The sequence below is a fragment of the Talpa europaea genome, assembly GCF_964194135.1.
Source record: "Talpa europaea genome assembly, chromosome: 5".
NCBI lineage: Eukaryota > Metazoa > Chordata > Mammalia > Eulipotyphla > Talpidae > Talpa > Talpa europaea.
The window spans coordinates 67,357,739-67,370,499 of record NC_140071.1 but is presented as its reverse complement, the minus strand read 5'-3'; the positions used below and the strand labels follow the sequence as shown (position 1 = coordinate 67,370,499).

Here is a 12,761-nt window from a genome sequence, read left to right as displayed (position 1 = left end):
GATTTGCATTTCCCTGATGACAAGTGATGTTGAACATTTTTTCATATGTCTGTTGGCCATTTGCATTTCCTCTTCAGAGAAGTTTCTTTTTAGCTCTTCTGCCCATTTTTTGACTGGATTATTTTCTTTGTTGTTGCTGAGTCTCATCAGCTCTTTGCAGATTTCTGTGATCAGTCCTTTATCATTAGTGTTGGGTGCAAAAATGTTCTCCCAGTTGGTGGGGTTTCTCTTTGTTTTTGTTATTGTCTCTTTTGCTGTGCAGAAGCTCTTTAATTTGATGTAGTCCCAGCTGTTTATCTTTGTCTTCACTATCACTGCTTTGGGTGATGTGTCTGTAAAGATGTCTTTGATGTGCAAATCCCGTAGTGTTTCGCCTATATTTCCTTCTATGTATTTATGGTTTCAGGTCTTATGTCTAGTTCTTTAATCCATTTTGAGTTGATTTTTGTGTATGGTGTGAGGTAGTGGTCAAGCTTCATTCTTTTGCATGTAGCGACCCAGTTTTCCCAGCACCATTTATTGAACAAACTTTCTTTGCTCCAATGCATAGTCTTTGCTCCTTTGTCAAATATTAGTTGACCATAAATCAGTGGGTTTATTTCTGGATTTTCTATTTGATTCCATTGGTCTGTATGTCTGTTCTTGTTCCAATACCATGCAGTTTTGATGATTATGGCTTTGTAGTATAGTTTGAAGTCTGGGAGTGTGATGCCTCCATTCCCTTCTTTTTTTTTGAGTAGAGCTTTGGCTATTCGGGGTTTTTGGTGATTCCATATGAATTTCATCAATAATTGTTCTATTTCTTTGAAGAATGCCATTAAGATTTTGATTGGAATAGCATTGAATGGGTATATTGCTTTTGATAGGATGGCCATTTTAATAATGTTTATTCTTCCAATCCATGAGCGGGGGATGTCTTTCCATTTCTTTGTGTCTTCTTCTATTTCTTTTAACAGTGTTTTATAGTTTTCTTTGTATAGGTCCTTTACCTCTTTTGTTAGATTTATTCCCAAATATTTGATTTTTTTTGTTTCGATAATAAAAGGGATGTTTTTTTTTTATTTCTTCTTCAGATTTATTGTTTGTGTATAGGAAGGCTACTGACTTTTGCGTATTGATTTTGTATCCTGCCACTTTACTGAATTGATTGATGAGTTGAATTAGTTTTTCTGTGGAGATTTTGGGGTTCTCTATGTATATTATCATATCATCTGCAAATAGTGATAGTTTGACTTCTTCTTTTCCTATTTGGATTCCTTGGATGTCTTTCTCTTGTCTTATTGCTCTGGCTAGGACTTCCAGTATTATATTGAAAAGCAGTGGTGAGAGTGGACATCCTTGTCTTGTTCCAGATCTTAATGGAATTGCTTTCAGCTTTTCACCATTGAGAATGATACTGGCTGTTGGCTTGTTATAGATGGCCTTTATGATGTTGAGGTATGTTCCTTGTATCCCAAGGATTTCAAGGGCTTTTATCATGAATGGGTGTTGCACTTTGTCGAAAGCTTTCTCAGCATCTATTGATATTATCATATGGCTTTTATATTTCTTTTTGTTGATGTGTTGGATAACGTTGATTGATTTTCAGATGTTAAACCATCCTTGTGCCCTGGAATGAATCCAACTTGGTTGTGGTGAATTATCTTATGGATACATTGTTGGATTCTGATAGCTAAAATTTTATTGAGGATTTTTGCATCAGTGTTCATTAGGGAGATTGGCCTATAGTTTTCCTTTTTTGTGTTGTCCTTATTCGGTTTTGGTATTAGTGTAATATTGGCTTCATAGAACGTGTTTGGTATTGTCCTTTCCTTCTCAATTTTTTGGAAGAGTTTGTGAAGGATAGGCACTAATTCGTCTCTGAATGTTTGGTAGAATTCATTTGTAAATCCATCAGATCCTGGGCTTTTGTTTTTGGGGAGGTTTTTGATTACCATTTCAATTTCGCTACTTGTAATTGGTCTGTTTAGGTGTTCTATTTCTTCTTTATCTAGCTTTTGGTGATTGTAGAGTTGTAGGAATTTGTCCATCTCCTCTAGATTGTTGAACTTGTTTCCATATAACTGTTCATAGTAGTTACTGATTATTCTTTTGATTTCTGCTGTGTCCGTTGTGATTTCTCCTCTTTCATTTATGATCCTGTGTATTTGTGCTTTCTCCCTTTTTTCCTTTGTGAGCCTGGCTAGGGGTTTGTCTATTTTATTTATTTTTTCAAAGAACCAGCTCTTGTTTTCATTGATCTTTTGGATTGTTTTTTTAGTTTCAATTTCATTTATTTCTGCTTTGGTTTATATTATTTCTTTTCTTCTACTGGTTTTGGGGTTTTTTTGTTGTTCTTTTTCTAGATCTTTGAGCTTCGAGATTAGGTTGTTTCTTTGAGTTCTTTCTTGTTTTTTGATGTGAGCTTCTATTGCTATATATTTTCCTCTTATTACTGCTTTTGCTGCATCCCATACATTTAGGATATTGGTGTCCTCCTTGTCATTCAATTCAAAGAATTTTTTAATTTCTTCTTTGATATCCTCATTAGTCCAGTGGTCTTCCAGTAGTGTGGCTTTTAATCTCCATGAGGTAGGATAGTTCCTTGCCTTCTTTTTATGATTTATTTCTAGTTTGATGCCTTCGTGGTCAGAAAAGATGGTTGGTATGATTTCAATCTTGGTGTATCTGTTGATGTTTGTCTTGTGCCCCAGTATGTGATGGATCCTGGAGAATGATCCGTGTGCGCTTGAGAAAAATGTGTACTCCATTTTTTTTGGGTTTAGTGTTCTATAGATGTCTGTTAAGCCCAAATGCTCTAGGTCCTTATTTAGAGCTTTAGTTTCTTTACTTATTTTTTGTCATACTTTACTTTTGAGGGGAGAATTAATTTTTTATCAGATGTTTTAGGAATGCTGTTGGTTTTATTATTTTAAGAAAATGTTCTTGTGATTGTTTTAGGATTAATGTTAGCCACATACCTTTATTTTACAATAGCTATTCAGAATAGATAAGGAAGATACAATGAAGAGGTACCAATAAATTTTTTTGTGTGTGGGACCCTCACCGGTGGCCGGGGAATGAACCAGTGCTGCAGAGGCTGTGGGCAGCCTCGCAGCCGAGCGCTCAACCACTGTGCCACCAGGGGAGGCCCAAGAGGCACCTATATTAAAGTGAATGAAAAGGAGATATGAGTTGCTGCTTGCTATTTGAAAGACTAACAAAGATGCTAACTTATTGATTTCTTGTTGAATGTGAGGAAAGTAAATTTGAAATTAAGTCTATGATAGAGAATATTTGAACCTTTTTTAAATAAATTATACCTTGTGAAACAGTAAAGAAAATTTTAACACAATTACAAGAATTAGACAGAATTTTTGGAGGTGAGGAGACATAAAAAAGGAATTTCATTATGCCCTTTGTTTAAAGCAGGGCCAGGTAAAAATGCCAAAATATGTTAATGTAACTTATTTGCAGCACTGGGGCTTCAAGCTTTCACATGCCTTAAAGTCACTCAGGGGTTATTAAAAATACAGATTCTTGGATCTCACACCAATGGCTCTGAACTTTTAATAAATTCCTCAAGGGATTCTAATATGTATTACATTAGTCACAGTTCTTCAGAGAAACAGAATCTGTAGGAGGGATGTGTGTATGTATGTGTGTGTGTGTGTATAAAAAGATTATTGTAAAATAAAAGATTGTTTCATGTAATTAGGGAAGCAGAAAATGCCAACATTTATAGTTGTAGTTGGCAATTTGGGGACATATGAAAGCTTATGGAATGTTCTCATCTGAATTCAAGGCCTAAGAAACAGGAGAGCAAATGGTGTAAGTTCCAGTCCAAGTTTGAGTCTGAAGGTAGGAGATTGATGTCTCAGCTCTAAAAGTGAGAGGGATTGAATTCTTTCTTACTAAACATTTTTGTTCTACTCAGGCCTTCAATTTGAGCCTTAACTCACATTGGTGAAAACAATCTGCTTTACTTAGTCTATTCTTTCAAACCTTAATTTCATTTAGAAACTACCTCAGAGACACCCAGAATATTTTAAACCAAGTATTTGGGCACCACATTGCACTGTCCAGTTGACAAAAAAATTGACCATTGGAGACATCAAAGTTCAAAGCTATTAGTGTAAAAATGTCCTACCTCTTCTCCTCCCCCTCCTATTTTAAAGACTTAACATGTATTAATTACATAAGAAAAAATAAATCCATGAGTATCAGGTCATTTTTAATAAAAATATATTAAAATATAAGTAGACTCTTTATCTAAAAATAAATAAAAGGAAGAAAAATTATAATAATGGTGCATGATTGGGGAGGAGGGGGGAGAAAAAGAAGCATTGTTTTTTTAAATATTCAATTTCTTCTTGAGTGTCAGAGATTGTTCAAGATACTGATGGTATGGAGTGGGACTGACTGGACTAATGAGCAATCTGGTTCAGATGATTCAGAGTGTTTGGGAATGAGGGGTTTTCCATCTTTGGGAGTTTTGATACTACACTGGAACTGCCCAAGGCTAACCAGTATGGTTGGTTACCCTAATGTGGTAGAGGAGGGAAGGATGTCTTGCATTCATGAAATTTATGTTCTGATAGGGGAAGACAGACAACAAGCTAATATTTGAATAAGCATGCAATGTAATCAGATAGCGATAAATGTTATGAAGAAAAAGTAGGGTAAGAGTGTCTGGTGGCAGTATTTGGTTTTGTTTTAAATGGGATGGTCAAGAAGAGCCTTGAGTAATGACATTGTTTTGGCTATTCAAGGTCTTTTGTGGTTCCACATAAATTTTAAAGTGTTTCTTCTAAATCTTTGAACGATCTATTTAAACTTCGATAGGGATTGCATTGAATCTGTATATTGCCTTGAGTAATTTGGCAATTTTTTAATGTTAATTCATCCTGTCCATGAGCAGGGAGTATCTTTGCGTCTTCTATTACTTTCAATAATATTTTATAGTTTTTGTTATACATGTTCTTCACCTCCTTTATTCAGTTTATTCCAGGTATTTTGTTCTATTTTTTATGTGCTATAATGGGATTGTTTTATTGATTTCTGACTGTCCAGTTCATTGTTTGCATATAGAATGCACTAGATTTTAGTATATAGATTTTGTAGCCTGCCATTTTACTGTACCAAACTAGGCAAATTCATAGTTCCCAGTGGTTGGGAGTAAAGGGTAGAATAGCAGAGTGATTGCTAATGAGCATGAGGCTTCTTTTTGAGGTGGTCAACATGTGCAATTAGATATTGGTGGCAGTTCCATTGGAATATATGTGAATATATTTCAATAAAATATGAAATGGTATATATGTGTGTGCATGTATCTTGGAGAGATGAAGTGAATATAACTTTTGAGGCATTTTCTGTGAAAAAGTAAATGAAAATGTGGGATGATAAAAAGAAGGTGATGTGGGGTTAAGGGAGGATTTTTTCTTAAACCACTGGTGCTATTGCAGCATGTTTATATAATGATTCCAGTGATCCAATGGAAAGTGAACTTTAGTGATGCCAGGAGCATAATACTAATTAAATTCACCAGAATGCTAATACAAGTACTTTTATGTCTCTTTCCTAGGTGACAGATCAATCAGTGAAAGCATTTGCTGAGCACTGTCCTGAACTCCAGTATGTTGGCTTCATGGGTTGTTCGGTTACTTCTAAAGGAGTCATTCACCTAACCAAGGTAGGTACTATGGTTACATCGCCTTAGTGTTTCTGAATATCGTTCCTGTCATAACCTGCCATTGTCAAATGTACTTGAATGAGCAATGATCAGACCACTATAGAAGCGTACCAGTGTTTATAAAGTTAAAATTGGTCTAAGGCAACAATACCAAACCTAGATCTTCTGAAATGGAATAGTTATTTTAAAAAGCAGCTTACTTTTTTGCTTTTTCATTGCAAATGATTATGAAATACATGCATTAAAGAAATTGATCAATGTGACAAAATAATTGAAATTTTAACTTAGTATGTCACATTTAGCTGGCATTGATTTATGTTTTAAATATTCACATATCACTGACATTGGCTTTTAAAGAAAATGTGGTCATGTGGTTGATTGAGTGGAATATGTAAGGTGAAGAAAGGCAAATGTACATAAAAATTAACTATAGCTCAGAGAGTTCACTTTTATACCAAATTTGTAGAATCTTATATTTTAACATTGATTAAATGCCAGTTCATTTGTGATCTCTTCCTTATGTATGTGTGTACCTTTCCAGGCTCTAAAACAATTTGAAGCTAATTCTAACATGCAATAGAAAAAGTAGTGATTTTAAAATTTACCTATGTATTATCTGAAATTTGTCACTGCATAGATTAATGTACTTGAGTCTTCCCTCTTCCATTTAATATCTGATTAATCTTTGCACTCAACCATCCTCATTTCCCCACTATTAGACAGTGCTCTATTAGCAGCACAAGGCTGAAACAAAACAGGTAAGATCCCGGGTCTCTTTGGGCTTAATGTGTCTGAGTCTCTTTAAATTTAAGTTTAGTTGGAAATAATGTTTCTTATTCTTCCCTATGAAAAAAGCCGAGGTTCATGATTTACTTAGGACTGTGGCAACAAGTCAGAGTGGTAGGGGCCTGGACTCTGTTGTCAGTTTGAGTTTGAATCTTGGCTCTGCACTTATTAAGTAATTCAGTGAATTATTTTTCACTGTGCTAACCGAAGTAATGTATGCAAGGTTTTTGCAACAGTATCAAGAACACTGAGTAAATATTAATTTGAATAATAAAATGGATGCTGCAATATCTAAATTGCTGGAAAATCAAAGCAAACTTTGAGAAAAAAAACATCAAATCCCTGTTCTAGTCTAGTATATCTGACAGAGCTTGTGATTGTCCTGTGTCTTAAATGACTGATCAGTTTTAATTGTATTTTGAGGATCAGAGCCTGAAGCTAGCAGAGAGTGTAGGCATGTTATTCTCAATTATTGCTCTATCAGAACATCTTAGTGTAACCAAGGCCATATGTGACCATAATTTTTTATTCATTTCCTATAACCTTGGCCTGAACATCTTGGTAAATGAATAATTTTCCTAGTCACATCTAATGCTGTTTATGGTGTAGAATAGAAATGCTTTTGGATGAACAGATTGTGCACAACAAGTGTTTTAATGACCATATGGGGGATTTTTACGATCACTAGAAATTGTACTCATTAAAGAAAAAAAACAAGACTTATTAGATCAGTAAGTACTTCCCTGAGCATTTTGAGATAGCCAAAAATTATGGAACACTGGTACTTAAAAGATCAAAATTATTGTCTATGACAGAATAGCAACTATAGCAAATGTTGGAGTTGGAAGGCTCGATTAGCTGAGAAGATTTTTCTGGAGATTGCTACTTTGGTCTGTCAGTAGTCAGAATTTATTGAGCTCATGCCAAAGCTGGTTTGAAAAGTTTTGAGGATTATCTTTGTTGTTCAACATCATTGCTTTGATGTGAAGACCAGTTTGTGATATAACATTGCTAGATTGAAGGAAAGGCAAGGTAGTATTTTAAGCATATTTAGGCTTTGTGAAGCTATTTTAATTGTTTTATCACATGAAATAGTAATATAATAAAAGTACTTTTTTTAAAAAAGGCATGTATTTTGACAGTTTTAATACAATGTGTAATTTACATTCATAGAATATCTGTAAATATATAAATATTCCTGAAATTTTTGTTACTTTTATTATCATCATACTATATAATTTTTAAATAAATGATTAGGGAAATGTGAGATACCAATTATTGAAAGTTAATTGGTCTCTCAGTATGTTTAACTTAATGTAATTTAGAATATCTCTTTAACTTAATTTATTAAATCTCTGACTATATATTTGCTAATAGAGACAAATGGCATAAAAATTTCTGTGCCTTAGTTTCCTATCTGTAAAGACATATGGCTAGATTAGATGATCTCTGTAGAGTTTTTTATGCCCAGGAGAATCTATGAATTTAGAAATCATTGGCTTGGAAGGGACTTAATGGAGTTCTCACTGAAACTAAGAAATGTCAAGGCTTTAGTAAGTTTGAAATGAAAATTGGGGTTCTGTGACATCTTAGAATCTTAAACCAAGGGCAAAAGGATGAAAGATTGGGAATAGATGGAAAATATTGATATCTTATTACTATGGTCCTTTGGCTAGACTCTCAAATATTTTCCAGTTTTTATTGACTACACACCTATGACCTTCTGATAGATTCTGCTAATATCAAATGATATTACAACAGCAAGGCTTCTAAGCTGTTCTCACTTTGTAAATGAGAGTCCAGAAGTACGTAAGACTGAATGCATGCAGGTTATGAAGAGAATTTACCCAAAGGACACAGAAACATTAATTCAAAAGGGTACCTGCTCCCCTATGTTTATAGCAGCAATTTTTACAATAGCTAAGCTATGGAAACAACCCAAATGCCCAAAAATAGATGACTGGATCAAGAAGATGTGGTACATATGCACAATGGAATATTACTCAGCAATCAAAAAAAGATAAGCTCATGCCATTTGCAGCAACATGGATGTAGCTGGAAGGGATCATGATCAGCAAAATAAGCCAGAAAGAAAAAGAAAAATACCAGATGGTCTCACTCTTAGCAGGAATTTAGAGAACCTAAATAAGGGACCAGGAAAATGACTAATTATAATAAAGTAAAAATTTAAATTAACAAGCAACTATAAAATAGAGACATACTACAGGAGGGTGGGAAGGAGGGAACAGGATCAAAACAAGGGGGAGTGGGAATTGTATGGGGACTATAACCAAGATGAAAATGCATACATTGTGCAAAAATGAAAAATGATGTAAAAATATATATAAAATTAAAATAATAAGTAAATAAATAAAGAGTGTCAAGATTATTAGACTGCATTTGGAAACTTAGAGCTCTTTATTTATAAAGTAACCATAAGAACTTTGGAGGTCTTCATTTAACTGTGAACATGTTAGTGACTTGTTTTACATAGCACAATCGGGTCTTCTCCAACATAGGTGAGTTCTTTTTACTGAAGTATACCTGCTTACAAATGTAAAACAGTTCTATCTTGCTCCATTTTTTTTTTTAAAGATTTATTTATTTATACAAGAACTGGGATACAGGCCAGATATGCGAGAGGGTGAGAGGATTCATCAGAGACAGAATAGGGAACAGAACAGCCAGATGGACCTTAGTCACTGCTGAGGGGAGCAGCGGGCGAGGCAGGAGAGGTCTGCCAAGCCATGTGGGTTTCTCCCCGGCCAGCAGGGAATTGAACCGGCACTGCAGAGCCTGCGGATTGCTTCACAGCACTGCACTCAACCCATTGAGCCACCGGGGAGGCCCTTGCTCTTTTATTTTTTAAAAAAACAAATTTAGCTATTGCAAATGTGCAGTTAACCCATAGTGTCTCAATCAGGGCACCCACATATTAATTATCATTAGAGGGACTAGTAGAAACATGTCCAAAGGACCCAATAGCCAACATGAAGTGACTTCCACTGGCCTATGCTTGCAATGGATTAAAACAAAAATAAATAAAAATGTGGTTTCATAATGATATATATAAAATAAAGCAAAACTGAAATTTGTTAGCCAGCTAAGATGGAGTAGTAAGACCAGTTTTATTCTCTTCCCTTAAACAACCACCGAAAACCATTTGATATGTATGAAACAATGAATATTGGATACTAAGAAAAGTGATCCCTGTACTTGCTTCTGTTTAATGCTTTGAAAGTGTTTCTAGCTCATAGCACAGGGAGGTATAACCCAGACAATACCCAGAAGTCTCTCTGAATGGAGACAGAACAGAAAGTCTAGGGCAACATAGGCTGCCAGAGTTCAGGGGACTGAGTACCAGAGTGGAGACAACTGCATAGAGAATCTCAGAGACCTATAGACAATCTCCCTTGTGCATCCTAACCAACTCATGAGTAAAGAAGGAATCAAAAGGGACATTAGAAAATATTTTGAACCAAATGAGAATGAAAACACAGTATGTAAGATATAGTGTAATGCTGCTAAAATAGTCTTTAGGTAAAATTAAAAGCAGTGAAGACCAATACAAGGAAAAAAAGAAGGTCTCAGAGCAATGACCTTAACTTCTACATTATAAAATTTATAAAAGAAGAGCAAATTAAACTCAAGGAAAACAGAGAAAAAGAAATAATTAAGATCAAAGTGGAAATAAATGAAATTTAGTGTGTAGCTATTACTGATAAAGTTTTTAAAATGTAGCAATGGCAGAACTCATCAAGTAGCTATTATATTTTTAAAACTACCAGTAGGAGATATACACTTGAATATTTATTGGTGAAATGTTATGGATTTGTTTCTTAAATTACAAAGGAAATAGAAGAAAACAGAAAAGTGAATAGGCCCATAAATTTGACAAAAATAGCAAAACTGAGGTAATTGAGCTGGGTTATAGAATGTGGGGGTACTTTTTTAAAAAAAAAGATTTATTTTATTTATACAAGAACTGGGATACAGGCCAGATGTGCAGGAGGGTGAGAGGATTCACCAGAGACAGAGTGGGGAATAGAACAGGCAGAATGAACGAAATACACTGCTAAGGGGAGCAGCAGGCGAGACAGGAGAAGTCTGCCGCGCCATGTGGGTTGCTCCGTGGCTGGTGTGGATCGAACTGGCACTGCAGAGGCTGCGGACAGTTTCATAGCACTGTGCTCAACCACCTGTGCCACCAGGGAGGCCCGGTGGTGGTACATTTTACTGTATGTTTGTATTTGAAATTTTTCATAATATAAAAATACTTTCAGGGGCTCAAAAAGTTACAAATGTTAATGTAGCATGATAATGCTATTCAATATCATACTTTAAAGAATATATAATAATGGGAATGCTCAAGATAATGATATTGACCTATAATGTTATTTTAAAAATCAGTTGAATAAATAGGCCTATGGGGTCTTGTGGACAGAATTAATGTTCTAGACTCACTTTGTCTTTCCATAATGTCATTTTATTTGCAGCTAATCAAATAAAAAACAGTTGGGTGACAAGTGAAAACCAGCCAACCTAACAATTAGAGTAAATGAGTTACAAGTACTCAAATCCACACAGCAAGCATTCTAACAACTCACAATCTAATGTGTCTGTGAGTCTAACATTCTTAAATATTGTCCAACATAGTTGTTGGCAAACCAAGGCCCCAACAAGTGAGAGTGATGGTCTGGGCAGAAGCATTTTCAGGTGGTGATCTCTTATGTTCGGGTGAGTGCCATGTGGGAGCTTTCTCTCAAGTTTTGTGGGCTGTATCTAGTGTCAGAAGAGCAGAGTGCTTCATGTCAATACTTGGATAAATGGCAACAAACTGATCAAAATGTGTCTGCAGATTGCTTGTTGTCCAGTTGCCATTTTTATAGTTTTTTAAGAGTCTTTGCTCTGGGTCATTGTGTCGGTTGTTCAGTGTAGATTCAGCAAAGTCCATCTAGGGGTGTTAACCTTATTGATCCCATAGTCCATTTGGGTGTTGTCTAATTTATTTTCCCAAAGTAGATATGTGCTTTGACATTGGTGACTCTATTTTATTTTTAACATAAGTTACTTTGTTTTAAATATTTCATAGCATCTTAAGTAGTATGAATACTTAAATATTTGAACAAATTCTCTCATCAAGTCTGAGCTGCCAAAGTCACAAACTATTTTTATATATAGTTGGAATGTAAGCCTCAGAAATGCTATATGTTCATGAATTTATTTTTATTTTCTATTTTTTTATTGAGGTAACATTGGTTTACAAACTGTGTGATTCAGAGACATTGTATGTTTTCATGAATTCAGTGTCACCAATCCGTTATGAATTGATTTATATCAGACCAATTCAAATTATTTATCACTATCTAGGAAGAGCTTATTTTAAATGACTCTTAAAGAAAAAGGTGAAGAAATTTTGACCAAAAGTTCATTTTTACTGTATGTTACATAAAAATTCATATTTGTCATATTTGGTATATTTTAAAGTTGTGAGTATTAATTGCTTAGTGGTATTAATTCTGATGCTACATTAGATCTTTTTGTTGCTTCAATTCTTTAGTCTCTATACATGAGCTGAATTCTTATGATATATCAGGTATGCTTTTGGTTAGATTTTTATATTTGCTTGTTTTTGCTTTTAGGCAGAGATTTCTGGGAAGGTAACAAAACAGCTAAATAAAATGTCCAAATTCTGGTATTTTCTTGTGCCATAATCACATTTAAGGAACTTTTTATTTATTTATTTTTTTAAGGAACTTTTAAAAAACACATTATTTTTAAAAGTGCTTATGGTTGAAAGTGTGAAATGCTTTCAAAAGAAAACAAAAGTGATTTTTGCAGTAAATTTAACATAAGTAACCAAAAGAGTGTCCATTCATGCAGCTAACTCAATTTTGATCTTCCTTTTTTGTTTATTCAGACACTAGAAATGAAAGATGAACTTGCTCGCTTTTTAAGTTTCTAGACAACCAATCAATTTAGAATGCCTTTGTCTAAAGGAAGAGCATACTGCTACTTTAGGGTTAATATTATTGTTTAGTCATAGATTATCATTTCATTTGTTTCTTACTAATCATAAATATCTGTGATATTTTAAAATGTGGAAAATATATGTATATTTTTAAAAATTTATATTTTTTACGCATACAAGAACTGGGGCACTGGCCAGAGGTGTGGGGTGGTGGTGGGAGGATTCACCAGAGACAAAGTGGGGAGCCGAACAGGCAGATCTACTGCAATACACTGCTGAGGGGAGCAGCAGCAAATCAGGGGAGGTCTTCTGGGCCATGTGGGTAGCTTCCTG

General features: G+C 34.6%; 1 protein-coding gene across 1 annotated transcript in view; it reads left to right on the top strand.

Annotated features, from left to right (window-relative positions):
- The window catches only part of FBXL17 (F-box and leucine rich repeat protein 17), a gene marked incomplete at both ends in the record, with an annotated part of 549,061 nt that overhangs the window by 172,772 nt on the left and 363,528 nt on the right, over positions 1–12,761 (top strand). The window contains one exon of the mRNA XM_084233627.1: positions 5,564–5,671. Within this exon, the coding sequence (XP_084089753.1) occupies positions 5,564–5,671 (108 nt within the window). The remainder of the gene's footprint in view (positions 1–5,563; positions 5,672–12,761) is intronic.